At 38.7% G+C, this 21,598-nt stretch overlaps 1 protein-coding gene across 2 annotated transcripts in view; it reads left to right on the top strand.

Annotated features, from left to right (window-relative positions):
* Positions 1-21,598, top strand: part of LOC101606316 (charged multivesicular body protein 1b-2) — a 49,950-nt gene that overhangs the window by 14,877 nt on the left and 13,475 nt on the right. For both annotated transcript variants that reach the window (XM_045141028.1, XM_004666965.2), the window contains exons 3-5: positions 13,377-13,523; positions 13,864-13,932; positions 14,018-14,125. In XM_045141028.1, the coding sequence (XP_044996963.1) occupies positions 13,377-13,523; positions 13,864-13,932; positions 14,018-14,125 (324 nt within the window). The remainder of the gene's footprint in view (positions 1-13,376; positions 13,524-13,863; positions 13,933-14,017; positions 14,126-21,598) is intronic.

Genomic DNA, 21,598 nt, shown 5'->3' with positions numbered 1-21,598 from the left:
TTAAAACTATCTATTGATCATTTTTATTTATTTTATTGAGCACTCCATTTGGCTCTATAGCCCAGGTGATTCATTTGTTCATTTTCTTAGTGTTTAATTTTTTGAGTTCTTTGTCTATTCTAGATAGCATGCCTCATCGGATATGAGATGGTTTGAATGTAATTTGACCTCCTAAGACTCCTGTGTTTTAATACTTAATCCCTAGATGGTATCGTCAGGAAAGTTGTGGAGCCTTTATAAAGTGGATCATTGTTGGATAAAGTGTGTCATTGGGAAAGACCTTGGGATTTGATAGTTCAGCCCCACTTGCTCTCTACTTCCACCCTGTTGATGGAATTTAGGCTTCCTGTTTATGCTGTCTTTCCCTCACCATGATGAAACTTCCCCTCAAAACTGGAAGGCAAAGTAAACCGTTTCCTTCCATAAGATTTTTGTGCTAAGGTTTTTTTTTTTTTGGTTTTTCGAGGTAGGGTCTCACTCTGGTCCAGGTTGACCTGGAATTAACTCTGTAGTCTCAGGGTGGCCTTGCCTCTGCCTCCCGAGTGCTGGGATTAAAGGCATGCGCCACCACGCCCAGCCATGCTAAGGTATTTTTATCTCAGCAACGAGAGAGTAATTGATACAGATGTGTAGATGACAAAAACTCTGAATTACAGCTTGTACAGTTCTTTGGATGGTGTTAGCTTTTGTTTTAGTGGATAAATACTTTAAAGTAATAGATTTGTTTGAGGAAGAATGTTTAATTTTGGGTATTCTAAGTGGGAGATTCTGAATTTTGGGTATTCTAAATGGGAGATTCTTGTCCTGATTAAGTGGCCTAATGAGAAAGGAAGTCTTTTTTTTATGGGAATTCAAGAGGCACATTTCATCTAGATATAATATATTTTACAGTTTATAATTACCCACATATACATGGGACTCATCCAGGAGAAGGATAAGAAATAAGGACCATACCAGGTTGACAAACCTTATATAAGAAACAGCATCCAGTGGGATTGGAGAGAGGAGGTAGGGAAAGAGTAATCAACAAAAAGAAAAAGGAACAACCACAAAATTAGAAAAAACTAGAGTAAAATAGAGTCATGGAAAAAATGTTTGGCAGGGCAAGAAGATTAAAAACTGTATTGGAGATATCCAGCAAAACAGTTATTTTTAGCAAGAGAAATTCCAGTGAAGTAGAGGTAAAGTACTGGTTACATCAAGTTGGGATGTGAATGACAGGAAAGCATAAGCAGATAGTTATCTTTGTTGTCTTCTATTCTGTCTTCTACGCTTGGCTTATGAATCTGACATTCATAGTGTCATATCTTCTTGGGTTTCTACAAAGCTTCTCAAACTTAATATTTTCCAAAGCCACATATGTGATTCTACTTCCTGTACAAACTAAAACATTACCTGATTCTGATCCATTATTTTTATTTCAATAAATGGAAACTCTATACCTGCCATTTTTACAAGCTAGGTGTCTTTAGCTCACATTTTGTCCACAGTTAAGACTATTTTCATGATATATCCTGAACTTTTCTAGATCTCACCACTTAACACTGCCTGTACTCTTAAGTCAGAACACACCATTTCTTGCCTGTCCTATTGTCATAACATTCATTTGGTCTAATCTGTGTCCCTCATTGATCTCTATAGCCATTAAGAACAGTCACTTGAAAGAAATATAATTTAAGGTTAAAACTTAGTGACCAGAATGAACCAGCCTTATAAATACATGGGAGAAAAAATCTATCCAGGCAAAGAACATAACTAATACAAAATCCTCAAGGTAAAAATTCAGAAATGTAGTGTCTAGTAAATCGGTGATTAAATGTCATTTCTTTCAAGTGACTGTCCCTAACTACTCAGCAGGTCCACCCATTCTATTACCTTATGACATTGTCCTGCTTTATTTTTATTAAATAACTTGTTATAGATGGTAGTTGCCTTCCAGCAGAGCACTCCTTCTTAGTGCTATAAAACTAGTACCTGCTACATAGTAAGTATTCCTTGTTGGTAAATAGAAAAATGCATGAAGAAATGACCTGTGTACTCCTGTTGTTATTATATGATCATTCTCCACCATGTAACTAGCTAATTTTCTGAAACAGTTAATGTATTAATAAAATATTATTTTATAATATGAATGCATTATAATTCCAAACATTACACTATTTTGAGGGTATCTATATAATGACAAGCTTTGGGTATTTTAATATCATATTCTTATATTTACCTATAAGGAATCTCTTATTCTGTCCTTAGAATTAATTTCATCAAAATGACTTGGTGATGGATTGTATCTTACTTTCTTTTTTTTTAAAAAAAAAATTATTGGGCTGGAGAGATGGCTTAGCGGTTAAGCGCTTGCCTGTGAAGCCTAAGGACCCTGGTTCAAGGCTCGGTTCCCCAGGTCCCACGTTAGCCGATGCACAAGGGGGCACACGCGTCTGGAGTTCGTTTGCAGTGGCTGGAAGCCCTGGCGCGCCCATTCTAACTCTCTCCCTCTATCTGTCTTTCTCCCTGTGTCTGTCGCTCTCAAATAAATAAATAAATAATGAACAAAAATATTTAAAAAATTATTAACATTTTCCATGATTATAAAATATATCCCATGGTAATACCCTCCCTCCCCACCCCCACACTTTCCCATTCCAAAGTCCATTCTCCATCATATTACCTCCCCATTACAATCATTGTAATTACATATATACAATATCAACCTATTAAGTATCCTCCTCCCTTCCTTTCTCTACCCTTTATGTCTCCTTTTTACCTTACTGGCCTCTGCTACTAAGTATTTTCATTCTCACGCAGAAGCCCAGTCATCTGTAGCTAGGATCCACATATGAGAGAGAACATGTGGCGCTTGGCTTTCTGGGCCTGGGTTACCTCACTTAGTATAATACTTTCCAAGTCCATCCATTTTTCTGCAAATTTCATAACTTCATTTTTCTTTACTGCTGAGTAGAACTCCATTGTATAAATGTGCCACATCTTCATTATCCACTCATCTGTTGAGGGATATCTAGGCTGGTTCCATTTTCCAGCTATTATAAATTAAGCAGCAATAAACATGGTTGAGCACGTACTTCTAAGGAAATGAGATGAGTCCTTTGGATATATGCCTAGGAGTGCTATAGCTGCGTCATATGGTAGATCAATCTTTAGCTGTTTTAGGAACCTCCACACTGATTTCCACAATGGCTGGACCAGATTGCATTCCCACCAGCAGTGTAGAAGGGTTCCTTTTTTTCCACATCCCCGCCAACATTTATGATCATTTGTTTTCATGATGGTGGTCAATCTGACAGGAGTGAGATGGAATCTCAATGTAGTTTTAATCTGCATTTCCCTGATGACAAGTGACGTGGAACATTTTTTTAGATGCTTATATGCCATTCATATTTCTTCCTTTGAGAACTCTCTATTTAGCTCCATGGCCCATTTTTTGATTGGCTTGTTTGATTCCTTATTATTTAACTTTTTGAGTTCTTTGTATATCCTAGATATTAATCCTCTATCAGATATATAGCTGGCAAAGATTTTTTTCCCATTCTGTAAGTTGCCTCTTTGCTTTTTTCACTGTGTCCTTTGCAGTGCAAAATCTTTGTAATTTCATGAGGTCCCAGTGATTAATCTGGGGTTTTATTGCCTGAGCAATTGGGGTTGTATTCAGAAAGTCTTTGCCAAGACCAATATGTTGAAGGGTTTCCCCTACTTTTTCCTCTAGCAGTTTCAGAGTTTCCGGTCTGATGCTAAGGTCTTTAATCCATTTGGACTTAATTCTTGTGCATGGAGAGAGAGAAGAATCTATTTTTATCCTTCTGCAGATATATATCCAGTTTTCAAAACACCATTTGCTGAAGAGGCTGTCTCTTCTCCAATGAGTATTTTTGGCATTTTATCGAATATCAGGTGGCTATAGCTACTTGGGCTTAGATCTGGGTCCTCTATTCTGTTCCACTGATCTACATGTCTGTTTTTTGTGCCAGTTCCATGCTGTTTTTGTTACTATGGCTTTGTAGTATAGGTTAAAATCAGGTATGGTGATACCACCAGCCTTATTTTTGTTGCTCAGTATTATTTTAGATATTCGAGGTTTTTTGTGATTCCAAATGAATTTTTGGATTGTTTTTTCTATTTCCATGAAGAAAGCCTTTGGAATTTTGATAGGGATTGCATTAAATGTGTAGATTGCTTTAGGTAAGATTGCCATTTTCACAATATTGATTCTTCCAATCCAGGAACAAGGGATGTTTCTCCACTTTCTAGTGTCTTCTGCAATTTCTCACTTGAGTGTTTTAAAGTTCTCATTGTATAGATTCTTTACTTCCTTCGTTAGGTTTATTCCAAGGTACTTTATTATTTTTTTTGATGCAATTGTGAATGGGAGTGATTCTCTGATTTCATCCTCTGTGTGTTTGTTGTTAGCATATATGAAGGCTACTGATTTCTGTGTATTTATTTTGTATCCTGCTACATTGCTGTAGGTTTTAATCAGCGCTAACAGTTTGCTAGTAGAGTCTTTAGGGTCCTTTATGTATAGAATCATGTCATCTGCAAATAATGATAACTTGATCTCTTCCTTTCCAATTTGTATCCCTTTTATGTGTGTCTCTTGCCTTATTGCTATGGCTAAGACTTCCAAAACTATATTAAATAAAAGTGGGGACAGAGGACACCCTTGTCTTGTTCCTGATTTTAGTGGAAAAGCTTCCAGTTTTTCCCCATTTAGTAATATGTTGGCTGTAGGCTTGTCATAAATAGCCTTTATTATATTGAGATATGTTCCTTCTATTCCCAGTCTCTGTAGGACTTTTATCATGAAGGGACGTTGGATTTTGTCAAATGCTTTCTCTGCGCCTAATGAGATGATCATGTGATTTTTGTCCTTCAACCCGTTTATATAATGTATTACATTTATAGATTTGCATATGTTGAACCATCCCTGTATCACTGGGATAAAGCCTACTTGGTCAGGGTGAATGATCTTTTTGATATACTCTTGTATTCTGTTTGCCAATATTTTGTTGAGAATTTTTGCATCTATGTTCATGAGGGAGATTGGTCTGTAATTTTCTTTTTTTGTTCTATCTTTGCCTGGTTTTGGTATCAAGGTAATGCTGGCCTCATAGAAGGAGTTTGGTAGAATTCCTTCTTTTTCTATTTCCTGGAACAGCTTAAGAAGCAATGGTGTTAGCTCTTCCTTAAAAGTCTGGTAAAATTCAGCAGTGAATCCATCCGGGCCTGGGCTTTTTTTAGTTGGGAGATTATTGATAACCATTCGGATCTCCATGTTTGTTATAGGTCTATTTGAGTGATTAATCTCATTTTGGTTTAATTTAGGTAGGTCATATAGATCAAGGAAATCATCCATTTCTTTCAGATTTTCATACTTTGTGGAGTATATGCTTTTATAGTAGGTCCCTATGATTTTTTGAATTTCTCTGGAATCTGTTGTGATGTTACCTTGTTCATCTCTGATTTTATTAATTTGTGTCTCTTCTCTCTTTTGGTCAGATTTGCTAAGGGTTTATCAATCTTGTTTATCCTTTCAAAGAACAAAGTCTTGGTTTCATTAATTCTTTGGATTGTTCTTTTTGTTTCTATTTCATTAATTTCTGTCCTAAACTTTATTATTTCTTCCCGTCTGCTGATTTTTGGTTTGCCTTGTTCTTCTTTCTCCACGGCTTTAAGGCGAAGCATTAGGTCGTTTACTTGCGACCTTTCTAATTTCTTAATATAGGCACTTAAGGCTATAAATTTACCTCTTAGAACTGCCTTCATTGTGTCCCAGAGATTTTGGTATGGTATGTTCTCATTATCATTTGACTCTATATTTTTTTTGATTTCCTTTTTGATTTCTTCATTGACCCATTCATCATTTAGTAATGTATTGTTTAGTTTCCATAATTTTGTGTATGCTCTATAGCCTTTCTTGCTACTGATTTGTAGTTTAATTCCATTGTGGTCAGATAGAATGCAAGGAATTATTTCAGTTTTCCTGAATTTGTTAAGATTTGCTTGGTGTCCTAATATATGGTCTATTTTAGAGAATGTTCCATGTGCTGCTGAAAAGAATATATATTCTGCAGCCTTTGGATGAAATGTCCTGTATATATCTGTTAGGTCCATTCCTTCTATGACCTCATTTAGTCCAGCTGCCTCTCTGTTTATTTTTTTTCCGGGATGACCTGTCACTTCATGAGAGTGGGGTGTTAAAGTCACCCACCACCAGTGTGTTTGGTGTTATCTGTGACCTTAGTTCTAATAGTGTTTGACGAATTTGGGAGCCCCCATGTTAGGTGCATATATGTTTAGAATTGTAATATCCTGTTGGAGTGTGCCCTTAATCAATATAAAGTGACCTTCCTTATCTGTCATGACTAACGTTGGACTAAAGTCTACCCTGTCCGATATTAGGATAGCCACCCCTGCTTGTTTTATAGGCCCATTTGCTTAAAACACCGTCTAACAACCTTTCACCTTAAGAAAATGTCTATCCTTTGTAGAAAGGTGAGTTTCATGGAGATAACAAATTGTAGGATCCTGCTTTTTAACCCAGTCTGCAAATCTGTCTTTTCTTTGGGGCATTGAGGTCATTGATATTAAGAGATATTATTGAAAGGTGTGTATTTATATTTGCCTTTTTTTTGTGTGTGTGTGTGTGTGGTTCTGGTTCTACCTATGCTCTCTTAAGAAGTATTTGAGTATTGCTTGTTTTTTCTAGGTTCCTTATATGTGTGCTTTTCCTTTTCTTCAGCATGGAGGATTCTATCAAGTATTTTCTGTAGAGCTGGTTTTGTCTTCAAATACTCCTTTAACCTGCTTTTGTCATGGAATGTCCTCATTTCTCTGTCTATTTGAATGGATAACTTTGCAGGATAAAGTAACCTTCGTTGACAGTTGCTATCTTTCAGAACTTGGAATATATCACTCCAAGCCCTTCTGGCTTTAAAAGTTTGTGTTGAATAATCTGCTGTAATCCTGATGGGTTTGCTTTAGTAGGTAACTTGATTTTTCTCTCTAACTGCTTTCAATATTTTTTCTTTGGTGTGTGTGTTTGGAAGTTTGATTATAATATGGCGAGGAGAGGTTCTTTCCGTGTTTTGTCTGGCTGGGGTTCTAAAGGCTTCCTGTATCTGTATTGGCACCTCTTTCCCAATTTGGGGGAAATTTTCTTCTATGATTTTGTTGGAGACACCTATTATGCCTTTGGAGTGGAATTCTTCTCCTTCTACTATGCCCTGAATTCTTATATTGGATCTTTTCATAGTGTCCCAAATACCTTGAAATTCCCACTCATACTTTTCTATAAGTTTGTCTTTCTCTTGGTTGGCCTGTATGAGATCTGCAACCTGGTCTTCTAGCTTAGATATTCTGTCCTTTCCTTCATCCATTCTACTGGTGAGATTTTCTACAGAGTTTTTTTTTATTTCATTAACTGTGTTCTTCATTGGTAGTAATTCTGACTGTTTTTTCTTTATTATTTCTATTTCCTTATTTATGACTTGTATTGCCTTCTTTATTTCATGAAATTGGTGTACTGCATCTTCTTTGATTCCTTTGATTTCCTGTTTAAGTTCCTCTTTGACTCCTTTGATTTGTTCTCTGACTTCTTTGAACATATTTACAATCATTCTTTTGAAATCTTTTTCAGGCATTTCCTCTAACTCGTTCTCACTGGAGGTCATTTCTGATGCATTAATACTTTTAGGTGGATTTATATCGTCTTGCTTTTTAGTGTTTCTTGTGTTATAATGTATATATTTTTGCATCTTGAATTAAGTTAATGTTTGGATTTTCTAGCTAGGTGGGTATTCTTAGCTGTATCAGTTGATTTGATGTTATATATTTTCAGGGTAGGAGCTTAAGGTGTTGGATGTGGCTCCTAAGACTCTGAGAGTATCTACAAAGGTGCTCCTAGGGGTTAAGTTTCCCTGCTATGGGAGTATTCAAGTAGGCTGAGTGGAATAAAACACAGGTAGATTCTAAAAGTTAACTAAACACTGTACCCTTTCAGTCAAAAACAGCCCCAAGTATGTATGCCAGCGTAGCTATTATTACAATCAGATCCTCTATCAACATAGACGTTAAGATTTCTGGTCTGTTGAGGGATCCCAGTCAGCTTGTGACCATGTGAGACCCTTCCCTGTTGCAAACCCAGTTACCTTGGATGAGTTTGGTCTCAGTCAAGTTGCTCCCTGGGTCGTCGGGCTGCTGTTCTGATTTCTGGAGCTGGGCACTGGCTTTTCCTGTGGGGCAAACAAAGCCTGGCAACTGTGGCCCTGCAGATCAGCACCCCCACTGCTAGAACTGCTGCTGCGAAAGCTGCCTCTGCTGGGTCTGTCTGCAGCTCAAGCTGGTGCTGCTGGGCCCACTGCTGCTGTTGCCTCTGCTGCTGCTGCTGCTGTAGCTGCCACTTCTGCAGCCACTGCTTTTGCTGGAAGCTGCTGCTGCTGCTGGGTCTGCTGCTGCCGCTCCTGGGTCTGCTGCTGCTGGGGCCGGTGGTACCGGTTCCGGAGCTGCTGATGTTGCTGCCAAACTCTGCTCCTGCTTGGGTCCCGCTGTAGGCTCAAGTTTGCGTGGCTGGTCCCGGGATGCTGCTCTGTTCGCTGGAGCTGGGCTCAGACGGTGGGGGAGGGGAGGGAGCCGCAGCTGCTCTGGTTCTCTCGCTGTTCCACGTGTTCTTCTACTTTGCCATCTGCTCCTCCGTTGCTCACTGCTGCTCTCCCTTCATGTTTCCTGAGTTGTGGAGAACACGGTTTGAGGGGAAGCTCCCGGACCTGGCTTTTCCTGTGGCTGGAGCCGAGCCTGGTGGCTTTCTGGTGCGCCCGCCGCCACAGTTGGTTGAGCTGCCAGGGCCGCTTTTGCTGGCCTGTGCGGGCTCTGGATGCTCTGGATCTCTCCTACTTCTCCGCTGCTGCTTCAATTTCCTATACACCTCACTTTTTAGTAAAAGTGTGTATTTTGCTGAGTTTTTTTTGGTCTTTTTTCCCCCCAGGCTGTTTTGGCGTGGTACCTACGCCGCCATCTTAACCGGAAGTCGTATCTTACTTTCTTAATCATTTATTCCAACATTCACAACTGACAACTTCTCTTTTTCAATTTCAAGATGCCCTTTTCTCATTTTCAAATTCATCTGATGATGTTGCTTTCTATTTCCTGAGAAATCATTGACTACCTGTCTGCTTCTTTGCCATAAACTATCCTTTAAGAACTGACCTTGTCTCTAATAAAGGTCATCTCTTATGTCCCAGGTCGTTACATGCTCTTTTTTTGTTGTTGTTTTTGTTTTTTTGCAGTAGGGTCTCACTCTGGCACAGGCTGACCTGCAATTCATTATGTAGTCTCAGAGTAGGCTTGAATTCACAAGGATCCTCCTACCTCTGCCTCCCAAGTGCTGGGATTAAAGACATGCTTCACCATACCCAGCTATTTCTCTCTTACATTACTATTTTCCCCTGTGTACTTTATAAATTCTGTGGGCACATACAAATCCTTAAACTTTTCAAAGTTTTCTCTTAACTCTATCTCTACTAATACCATTTGTCATAGTTCATTACTCCTTCCTCCTTCAAACATTTTCTCACTTTGGCTTCCAGGAAAACATACCCACCAGTGCTTAGGCTGTAATTCTGTTTTATTTTAATCTTTTTTTTTTTTTTTCTTGAGATAGGATCTTACTCTAGCCCAGGGAGATCTGGAAATGTGTAGATCCTGGCTGGTGTAACTGACAGCAATACTTGTACCTCTGATTCCCAAAGGCTGGGATTAAAGGCATGTACCACCACACCCCGCACTTGTGATATTTTTTAAATTTCTCAATCTATAGTGACTCTACAAGTGAGTTCATCTAGACTTATATTTTATATAATATTTTTATGCTCTTTGGATAATGAGTGTGCAAATGTAGCCTAGTCTTTATGCCTTAATGGCACACTCCAGCATCTAACTGTTTAGTTTCCACTAGGCTGTCTGAAGGGAAGGGGAGGGGACAAAACTTTTCCCATCCTCAAATACAGGATTCAATTCTGACGTTCAGAGGAAAAAAAAAATAGCAGCCTTAGAATCAGTTGGTACTTAGCCTCTCATTTATTTCATACCTTACAGATCATATCTCAGCAAATTTTTGAAAGGTTTTCAAAAACATTAACAATCAGAATTCCATCCTTTCTTACCAATTTCAATGTTCCTACCTCTGTCATAGTCATCATTCTTACCTCATTTATTGCAGTAAGCTTCCAGTTCTCTTTGTTTTGACCCTTCTCCCATCCCAACAATGTCTTTTCCATATGTTATGCCTGAACATCCTATATGTGGAAGTTTGATTCAGGTGTCCCCAATCAGGTTTGCTGGGTGCCTGCTTGGAGAACCTATGGGACCATGAGGATGAACCATGGGTTGCAGTGGAGATGCTGGGACCACAAGATGGCTGCCAAGGAGAGCTGCAGGGCCCCAGTGAAGTTTTCCAGGATTGTGAGTAGCCCAGCTCTATGGGTGGAACTAGCATTTCAGAGACTTGTTGATGGTTTGAATTATTGGACTTGGAGATTTGTCAATGGCTATAGTTGCTGGAACTGGAGTTAGAGTTTGGTGTCTACCCTGTTAAATTCTTGTACTGGTTGAATGTATCCTTGCTTTACGCAATGCCATATTTTACAGTGTGATTGTTTTTTCTGTGTCATTATGGTTTTGGGGGCCATTTTTTCGTATTGTGGCTCAGTGAGACAATCTTGGACTATGGGAATGTATGAACATCATTGGAACTGGTAAAAACTAAGCAGACTTTCAAAGTTGGATGAATGTTGTGCATTTTACATCATATGTGGTTGTCTGTTTATGAGGGTCAGGGGGGGAATGTGGCAGTTTGGTTCAGGTGTCCCTTAAACTTAGGTGTTCTGAATGCTAGGTTCCTAGCTGATGGAGATTTAGGAATTAATGCCTCCTATATGCAGTGTATTGTTGGGGGGCAGGCTTATGGGTATTGTAGCCAGTGTCCCTTTGTTGGTGTTTGGCATACTCTCCTGTCCCTGTTTTACACCTGATGTTGGCCAGGGGATGATGTCCACCCTCTGCTTATTCCATAGATTTTTCTGCCATCATGGAGCTTCCCCTGAAAGCCTATAAGCCAAAATAAGCCTCTCTTTCCCACAAGCTGCTTTTGGTCATGTTATTTCTGCCAGCAATACAAACCTGAGTGCAACACTGTGTCATTCAATGTTTTCCAACAGTTAGTGCTTTACTCATTGAAGAATTACTTTTCAATATATTTAAGGATTTTGTTTCATGCCTAATTACCTTCCCTCATTTTAATGAATTTGAAAATAGTACAAAAGGTGCTGGAGAGAGATCTCAGTGGTTAAGGTGCTTGCCTGCAAAGCCTAATGACCTCAGTTCCATTTCCCAGTACCTACTTAAAGCTAAGGTGACTCAAGCATCTGGAGTTCATTTGTAGTATCTAGAATCCCTATGTTTCCTGTCTTCCTTTCTCTGTCTTTGCAAACAAATAAGTTATTAAAAAAACTACAAAAAATCCTTCACATGAGTATAGTGTTCAAATAGTAAAGTCTATATAATTAAGATGCCTTTCTTCAACCTTAGTCAATCTGCCTTAAGATCCTACAGGTAACTTTCTTTATATATATATATACAGGTAACTTTCTTTCATATATGTATGTATGTGTGTGTATGAATGTGTGTGTGTGTGTGTGTGTGTGTGTGTGTATGTATGTATATGTATAAATTTAAAAAAACATTGAGTGTCCAGCACATGGAAGACTATATTTTAGGCAATTGGGATTCAGTTGTGAATTGGAAATTCCATAACTGATTTGTTTATCTTATACAACATACCTTCTGATCAGAGTTTCTGAAAATAACCAAGATAATTAAACTAGACATTGAGAAGAAAAATAAAGCAGAATATGACAATATGAAAAATTAGGACTGTGGTTTTTGAAATTTTCGAGGGTAGCTAGGAAAGGTTAGTATGGTAACATGTCTTTATTTATGGAAGTTGTGAATAAAAACATGTATACCCAGGAGCGGTGAAACAAAATCACATGTTATTTCTATCTCCTTTTTTAGAAGCTCCATATTAATTCCCATAGGAATTCATGATTTTACCATCAGTATGTTGGGTTTCTTTTTCCTGCATTTTCACCAGCATATATTAAAGAAATACAATGAAGTACCAGTTTTTACCTCTTAGTAAATGACAAAATATGATGATAATAATAATAATATCATAATCTTATGTTTATAAGTATACTTGTGGAAAATAAAACAGGAACCTTCTAAGGCATGATGAAAATTGTTACCAGCATTGTAAGGAATACAATTAAAATTGAATATACCTCTGTGTCCAGCAATATTATATCCAGAAATTTATCTCATCAAAATACTTGGAATGGATGCAAGGTTGCACATAGTAGGAGAATTATAAAAATGTTCTTATATCATTGAATAATTTGGATCTTAGTTTTAAATTTCAGTTATTTCTGTACTGCTTTCTTCACATTGCTATATTAGAGGTTTGTCTGACCTGTTTAATAATTTTTCTTTTACCGTTATTCCTGATCTAACATATTTTAACAGAAAAGTATACATTTGTGCTAGTTACATCCTTTCATACATATAATTAGTAAATGTGTACAGAAACCACTTATGTATGTGTAACATATAGAATCATTTCATGCCCTATCAATAGTCTTTTTACCAAATGTGAAAAGCCTGATTAATGGTGCACTTGTATTATACAGCCCTTTGATATGATGATATGGTTACATACTTTCAACATATACATATATGGGTTTTTAAAGGTAGGGTTTCACTCTAGCCCAGGCTAACCTGGTATTCACTATGCAGTCTCAGGGTGGCCTCAAACTCACAGCAATCCTCCTATCTCTGCCTCCCAAGTGCTGGGATTAAATGTATGTGCCACCACACCCAGCTTAAAGTGTTATTTTTAATATCTGAGAAAAAGGGATTTAAAATAATATGCTGTTCATATGTACTTTTGTAACAAATATATTTATACTATATATCTTATTAAAATATTATATTGTATACTAAATCATTAAGAGTGAAATGGCTCAGTTATATGATTATGGACAACTTTATTTTCCCTACATTCTAATTTCTTAATCTATTAATACACATGCATTTTCTAATGAGACTATAAATTTGAAGAATTATAAATTATCCTTTTAATACTTTAATCATAATTATTTTCTCATTGCTATTATAAAATCTCTTACAGATTAGTTAAATTTAGGGTCTTTTACTGTTTAAAATATTTTTACTTTTACGCTTTGGCTTCACCAATCTCTTCTTTTGTTCTCATTTCAACATTAGTCACTTTACTTTTACTTTGTTTAAAACAGGCTATTCAGAAAGGAAATACAGAAGTTGCGAGAATACATGCTGAAAATGCAATCCGCCAGAAAAATCAAGCAATCAATTTCTTGAGAATGAGTGCTAGGGTTGATGCTGTGGCAGCCAGAGTCCAAACTGCAGTAACGATGGGAAAGGTAACATTGAGCCTCTGTTAACAATGAGAAGGCATGATTGAAGTTTAATGAAAGTAAGAAATTTTCAAATAGAAATCTGAATGTGTTGCAAGGTGTTGCAGGGTGCTGCTAAAAGCTTTCATGGAAAATGAAGCTTGATGAGGAAAATGATTTTGTCAATAGACTTTTAAACTGAGGTATAATTAAGTAACGTGGCAAAGATATAAACTAGATAATGACTTGTCCTGAGCCAAAGCACATAGTGAATTTTTACTATTATGGAAAAGGTGGATATATAAGCAATACACTTAAAAAATTACACACCTTCTATGCTGCTAAATCTGTTTGTTATTTCATATAGGTAACAAAGTCCATGGCAGGTGTAGTTAAATCTATGGATGCTACATTGAGGAGTATGAATCTTGAGAAGGTAAAATAAATGAATACTCATAATTATTATTTGGTATTCAAATAGCATCTCACCTTATATTTTTATTATAACCATAATTTTACAGATTTCTGCTTTGATGGACAAATTTGAACATCAGTTTGAAACACTGGATGTTCAGACACAACAAATGGAAGATACAATGAGTAGCACAACAACCCTAACAACCCCACAAGTAAGAATAAATTTTATGCTTATACTGTATTAACTTTTCCTGAAGAGACATAAATAAAGGCCTATTTACACTCTGAGCATACACAGTATACCAAAGTTATGATTATATCAAAGTCTAAGTTGTCCAGTCATCGAGTTTACTGGTATTACTTAGAGGAGCACATTCCACTTGATTGCAGTTTATCTTACCAAAAGGTCCATCCCAACATAGGTGAGACTTACAGAACCTGCTTGGCTGGTAGGAGTTTCCTTTCCCAAGTAGTTCTTCCTTCCTGTATAATATTGGAGAGGGGCTTGTGAATCATAAGTTTCAAGAGCTTTTTAAGACTTGTGAGGTCCTGAGCCTTATTGTCTCCTGAGACTTAAGGAGAGTATTTCAAATTAGAGTTTCCTAATGAGCCTCCCTCCAGAATGAAATGTTTCAGTTCAGAGGAAATTTCTATACAATAACTTAGAATAACTTATTTATTTTTTGTTTATTTTTTGAGGCTGTTAGTAACCTCTGGTTTTATTTAAACTTTTTATTGACAACTTTCATAAATATAGACAATATAGCAAAATTTTTTAGGGAGGATATCCCACCAGACAGTTTCTGTTCCCTCAGGATTTTCTGAGCTAAGGGAAGTTTTACAATGGGCAGTAGGGGAGCCTGTCAAGGCAACATGTTCCTGAGGCTTCTTTATTGCCTGCTGGTCTTTGGGAGAGTTATTAACTCTTCGGTTCTCTCTTGTTTTCAGGCAAGGCTATTAACCCTTCAGTCCAGACTCTGGAAAGATAAAAAAATATTGGGGAGAACTGGGGATGAGTGGGACATTTGTGGGCCAGAACAGAGGTGATGACATCTTCTCCAACTACTTCCTGCTGGAGGGGCAATAGATCTCTTAGGATGTCCCACACAGTCCAGTGGAAGTTGAATGTTCTCGGGTTGATATTCAGTGGCCATGATGAGGAACTCAGTGACCCATTGTGAAGTGAAGACATGTATTCTGTCTTGGAGGAGTTCAGTAAGGCACTGAGTATGCAAGGACCAAAAAGGAGAGTTAGGAGTATCATAATAATGGGGCCCAGTAAAGAGCTTAACCATGGAAGTTGTTGCCCTAAATCTAACCAAAAGTTACTCTCATGGATTTTGTTAATTTCTTGTTTGACTTTTTTTTTTATTTTTTATTTGAGAGTGACAGACATGGAGAGAAAGACTGATAGAGAGAGAGAGAGAGAATGGGCGCGCCAGGGCTTCCAGCCTCTGCAAACGAACTCCAGACGCGTACGCCCCCTTGTGCATCTGGCTAACGTGGGACCTGGGGAACCGAGCCTCGAACCGGGGTCCTTAGGCTTCACAGGCAAGCGCTTAACCGCTAAGCCATCTCTCCAGCCCTTGTTTGACTTTTTTTTTTTATCTTTTGTTGAATAACATATATCTGTAATGTTGAAGCAGCATACTCCAGAGTATTACTGGCATACAATATGATGTTTTAATAATAGGAAATCAATACTAGCCTATTTTGTAATATTGAAGTTCAGAGATCTTTCATTTTTTGGCTAATTCCTGCCAGAACTCATGCAGTGAGATTAGCAGTCTTACTGAAAACATAGGCCAATTTTTAGACTTCCTTTTATATTCCTGTCACAAGGCCTGGAACAGGCAGGACAAAAGCTGATGCAATGGGTACCTGCTTTGTATCTAATATGAGTAAATTATCATCACAGTTGGAGGGAAAGGATCTGATAATTCATCAGAAAGGGGTTAGGGGAGGTAGTAAGGGAAGGATATGTCCAATGAAAGAGATTCCAGAAAATTTTCCAGGAGGAACTTGGTAGGTTGTTTGGTTGCAGAAGAAGGCCCATCCCTTAGGTAAATGTTTGCCAGAAGGCAAAGAAATATTCCTTTAAAAAAAAAAAAACAGGAGTTAATGATTTATGAGAAGTTAGGAGGAGGGCACATTTGATTCATAAACAGTGTTGTTGGATAGTTAGATTGGGAGTGTTGACTCAGAATGGAGGATAGGATAGTCTTGCGTTGTAATTTTGTCCCCAGTAACATTATATCTGATGTACAGACCCATGAGGTTATTAGTTAATAGTTGATGGACTATGTTTTCTTCCTGTAGCAAAAGGAATATTTGCTTACTGTGTCAACATCCAATTATACCCAGAAGTTTTGAGTATTCAAGGACTCTGGGAGCTCATGGAGATACTTATCTTCAAGGTAGCTTTTGAGTAAACTGTATCTGTGGGAAATCCCTTTTTAAGTTTAATACAAGAATATATGCCTGAGTCTTGAGGGTTAGCAAGAGTTTGATACCATGATTTATGTTATCTCTTTTAGATTGATCTATGAGATTTTTCCATGGTCCCTGCATGATTTTTTGATGAAATATTTCTTAATCATCCATATACCATCTAATAGGACCAATTATGGTGTTAGAACATGAAAAAGTACTGTTTAGCAGTAAGGGATATCCTGCATTGGCAGGTCCTATTAAGGATACAGAGGGGTAAATGTGTCAGCTAAGATATAAGCAGAAATTATAATCTTTGGGAGGAGTTGGAAATGAGTAAAGTGTGATAGAAAGAGTAATGTGAATAGAATTTTGGGTGACATTTTATGATTATAAAGATAATGAAATATGATCATGGTAGGAGAGTGAGAGCTGCCTTTTCAGTGTGGGACCAGCTAGATGGTATGGCTTTGATTAGTCCAGTGGTAAAGATTGCAGCTGTGATGAGAGTGAGGACAAAGGGAAGGATGGGGCAGAACATGAGCAATCCTAGTGAAGGGCAAAATGAAGGGTAAGAGTGAAAAATTCAATCTGATGGGGCTGAAAAGACATAAAAGTGCCCTGTAACCAAAGGATTTCAGTAGCCTCGAGTAGCTGATTAAAGGTGTAAATGAGCCATGGCCTTAACCAGATGCCCACTAGCAGGGCAGTCAGGAAAAGGTGAAACTGATGAAGGCTCAGGGTCATTCAGTGGATCTGGAAAAGGAAGCATAGGTTAATAGTGGTCTCGGTTGTCTCTTCAGGAATAGATGAGAGACGAGAAAGTTTGAGTTTGGTGGAATTTAGGATGGTAGAGTGGGAGGGAGGTGCTTTATTGAGGCATGAAAGATGAAACCAAGGAGCAGTATTTTGGAGTTTGGCAACTATGAGGGTAAGGAGTATAACTTTATGAGGTCCTTGCCGAACCTTGTCTCCAACTTGAAGAGAGGGACGAGGAACATTAGGGATAGGCTTGGGGAGGTTTTAATCAGCAGGCTTCCACAGTTCTGCTCTGAGGAAAGAAAGAAAATCTTTGGCAAAAGCAGAGGTCAGATTAAAATTTGTGGGGTAAAGTCCGGGAGGGATGATGGGTCTGCCATATATTAATTCAAAAGGGCTGATGTTAGTTGGTTTATGGGTAAGGGCACAGAAATAAAGGAGAGCTAAGTGTAGGAGTTTGGTACAGTGAAATTTTAGTTTCAGAGTTAGTTTAGTTAAGATTCCTTTGAGAGAGCAATTTCCCTTTCATCTTTCCCAGAGGATTGGGGGCCCTAGGGAGTATGAAATTTCCAAGGTATATGAAGGGCTGTGGCCACATGTTGGGTAACAGCAGAAATAAATTCTGACCCATTGTCAGATTGCAGAGAAGAGGGTAAACCAAATCAGGAATCAGTTCAGTAAGGAGGAATCTAGCAACTGTTGAGGCCCATTTGTTCATCATGAGGAAAGCTGCTATCCATCCTGAAAAGTTATCAACAAAGACCAAAAGATATCAGTAGCATTTGACAGAGGACATGTGTGTAAAGTCTGTCTGCCAGTCCATTGCAGGACAGATTCCCCTCATTGATGGGTTGGGAATTGGGGGGGAATGTATATTAGAATTAGGATTAGTTTTCTAACCAATAAAGCAAGAATCTGTTTTTGTTTTGTTTTGGAGAAACTGTCTTCAGGAGTAAAGTTGTATGAGTCCTGAAGGAAGGAAAGCAAACTGTTGTCAGCTGGATGGAACAAGAAGTGTAGGTAGGAAATCATCTCCTTAGTAGGTGGGATAAAAGTGCTATGAGTGGTATTATGGGCTAGGAATAAAGATGTAGTTCTGTGAGAGTGGAGGAAAGTGTTAGCCTATTTCAAAGAGTGCTATGGGTAAGCAAAAGCCATTTGGCCAGCAAGAATGTCTGCATGGTGATTGAGAATAGAAAAGTACTGTTTATCTTGCTGGTGACTTTTGCAATGAATGATAACAGCTTGGGTGGTTAATAGAGCTGAGTCTAAGAGTTCTTGGATAAGAGCTGAGTTGATGATGGGGGACCCTTTCTGTATAAGAAAGCCTCTTTCTCTTTCCAGATTAGAATATTTGAATGTATGATATCATATGCATATTTGGAATCTGTGTAGATGTTCACATTGCAAGTGGTTGCCCTGGTGAGAGCTCTGACTAAAGCAATAAGTTCAGCTTGTTGTGTAGTATATTGAGGTAGAAACATTAGGTCTATGATTTGTGGGTGTTGGGGATGTTGAAGATCACCATGGAGGATAGCATAGCCTCCTGTAAAGGGTTCCTTTTGAGGGCATTACCATAAATAAACCAGTCAGGACCATCAGGTAAGGGGGAGTTGTGAATATGTAAGAATGGTTTCAGAAAGAAGTCTAGAATATCTGTGCAGATATGAATGGGGCTTTCATATGGTATAGAGCAATGTGGCACATAAGAGAGTAGCAGGATTCAGAAGGGGTGATTGTTCAAAAATGAGATTGGTATCAAAAGGTGGACATGGAGAATCTGGACCTGGGAAGGGGAGAGAGAGAGAGGCTCGGTGACTCAGGAGGTTCTTTAGAGAGTGAGAGGTGAGAATATAGAGAGGACTATGGAGGGATATTTTATTAGCCTTAGGGACAAGTAGTGCAGTTGATACAAGGGTTTGGAGGTAAGAGGGCCAACCCCATGTTACCATATCCAATTGTTTGGAAACATAAGTTAGGGGGCAAAAAGTGTCACCTCCTTTTTGGCAGAGAATGGCTAAGGCTTGTCCCTGACTGACCTGTAAGAAAAGACAGAGGCATGTTAATGTCAGGTAGGGAGAGAGAGGTGACAGTGGATAAAGATTGTTTGGGAAGGTATATGGGAGCCTAAAGGGACATGGTGAATAGGAGTGTCTTATCAAGGGACCCCTTGGTGCCCTCATATAGAGTATGGGTTATGAGAGAGAAATTTGGTATCCAAATATGGAAAAAAAACTAAACAGACCAAGAAATGGAAGGAGTTCCCATTTGCATGGGGTAAGGGATAATTAATGAGATCTCTAATTCTGGAGGCAGGAATAGTTTTTCCTTCCTGTGACAGTGAAAGACTGGGATAGGGGACAGAGTTTTTACATATTAGAGCCTTATCTTTAGAAGATCTATATCCCCAAGAAGCCAAGGAGTTGAGAAGCACAGTAGTGTGTGTTAAATTGAGATCCCTGGAAGGCCTGCATAATAGGAGATCATCTACATATTGGAGGAGAAAGCTAGGTCTGTGCTCAAAAGTGGCCAGGTTTCATTGTGAGTCCTAGCCAAAAAGTGGATGGAGACTATCCCTCAAACCTTGGGGTAGGACTGTCCATCTTAGTTGTTGGGCTAGCAGGGTGACAGGGCCTTCCCAGGTGAAGGCAAAAAAGTGATCTTGACTTAGGGTGTAGGTAGATAATAAAGAAGGTATCTTTGAGATCAAAAACAGAAAAATATTTTCAAGAAGGTAAGATAGAGGAGAGGAAAGTATATGGGTTAGTGACAATTGGAAAGGTTGGGATGATAGCACAATTTATTTTTCAGAAGTCCTGTACTAAACCATAGGATCCATTGGGTTTTCTTATGTGCAGGATGAGGGTGTTATGGGGTGAATGGATGGGGGTAAGTATAAGTAGAAAGGCTGAGAATAAATGTTGAAATATGGGTTTTAGTCCTCGGTCAATGGTAAGGGCTAGGGGGTATTGTTCTTGGGAGATGTAGGTAGAAGGTTCTTTAAATTTTATGAGGATAGGGGGTTGTAAGATGTGATGTCATGAAGGGAAGTGTCCCATATTAAAGGATTGACTGAGAGTCATGGGGGGGAGAAGTAGTGATTTGAGAGCAGACTAGGTAGACATGGATCAATATGTAGGAGGAAAATGCTGGTTGCTTTTATAGGGGATATGGAGATGGAAACCTTAAATTTATATAGGAGGTCCATGCCAAAGAGAAGGAGTGGACATTGAGGCATGACAATGAACTGTTTAGTTAAAGTTAGGTCCCCAAATTGGCAAAGAACAGGTAGGGTGCTGTGGGGGATATGAGGGGGTCCCTGAAACCTGTGTTATGATGATTATGGTGGTTAAGTGTGTGTCCCCATCAGGAATTGAGTAAAGAATAAGAAGTCCTACTATCTGAGATGATAGAGGTCTCTTCAGCCTCTATGCCTTTTACCCTGAGTTCTGGTGAGCCAGGTGTTAATTCCGCTGGGGGCCAGCAAGAGAAGAGCATGAGAAGGGGATTTATCATGATTGCCAAAAGAGCCACCTGGGCAGCTAGGTGTACAATCCATCTTCCATTGTACCCCTTGACATACACTGGACAATCCCTGTAAGGGTGCTGAGGGTTGGGGCAGTTTTTTGCCCAACAGCCAGGCTGCCCACAGTGGAAACAGGAAGGGGAGGACTGACCCCCCACTTCCCAAAGATAGAAGGTAAAGCCTGTGGCTGGGAACAGTGTAAGATGGCAGCCAGGAATTTTAAATCTGCCTGGCACTCTTCCCTCGTCTGTTCCTAATCTCTTTTTCTCTCTTTTCTGGCCTCCTCCTCTCTACCATTAAAGACTTTGAAAGCCAGGTCAAGTAATTCATTTTGGAGGGTCATAGGTCCCTTTTAAAGTCTTTGGAGTTTACATCTGATATTGGGGGCAGACTATCCTACAAACTAAATGTGAAGAACCAAGGTGCTTTCATGGGAGTTTATATCTACATTAATGAAGAACTTACTTATAGCCTCAGATAGGTGGTTGATGAAAAGGGCTAGGTTTTTAGTGGGGCCCTGGGTAATTTCTTTCAGTTTGTTAAAATTAATTCTGTCACAGGCATTCTGGTGCATCCCTTCAATGAGACAGGTTACCATATGCTGGAGGTGCTTTGAGCCTGAACCTGTTGCTTAGTAGTCCCAGTTTGGTTCTTGTAAGGGGACAGCCTCAACTCCAGGAGGGTATTGAGGGTCCGGCTGACTCAGTCTATCAGCATGGCTCTGGGATGCCTTACAAATACATTCCCTTTCATCAGGGGTAAGGGTTGAGTTTAAATGTGAAAAACATCTCTCCAGGTGAGAGAATAGATTTGGGTGAGTCTAGTGAAATAAATTTTATAATGGAGAGGATTTTCTGAGAAATATCCCAAATTTTGTTCAGTGGAGTCCATTTCATTGAGAGTTAAAGGGATGTGGACATGAGTATGTCTGTCTGTCCCTGCTTCATCGCATAAGTTAAACATCCAAAGC

This window comes from Jaculus jaculus, chromosome X (genome assembly GCF_020740685.1).
Source record: "Jaculus jaculus isolate mJacJac1 chromosome X, mJacJac1.mat.Y.cur, whole genome shotgun sequence".
NCBI lineage: Eukaryota > Metazoa > Chordata > Mammalia > Rodentia > Dipodidae > Jaculus > Jaculus jaculus.
This window is presented reverse-complemented; position numbering and strand designations above follow the sequence as displayed.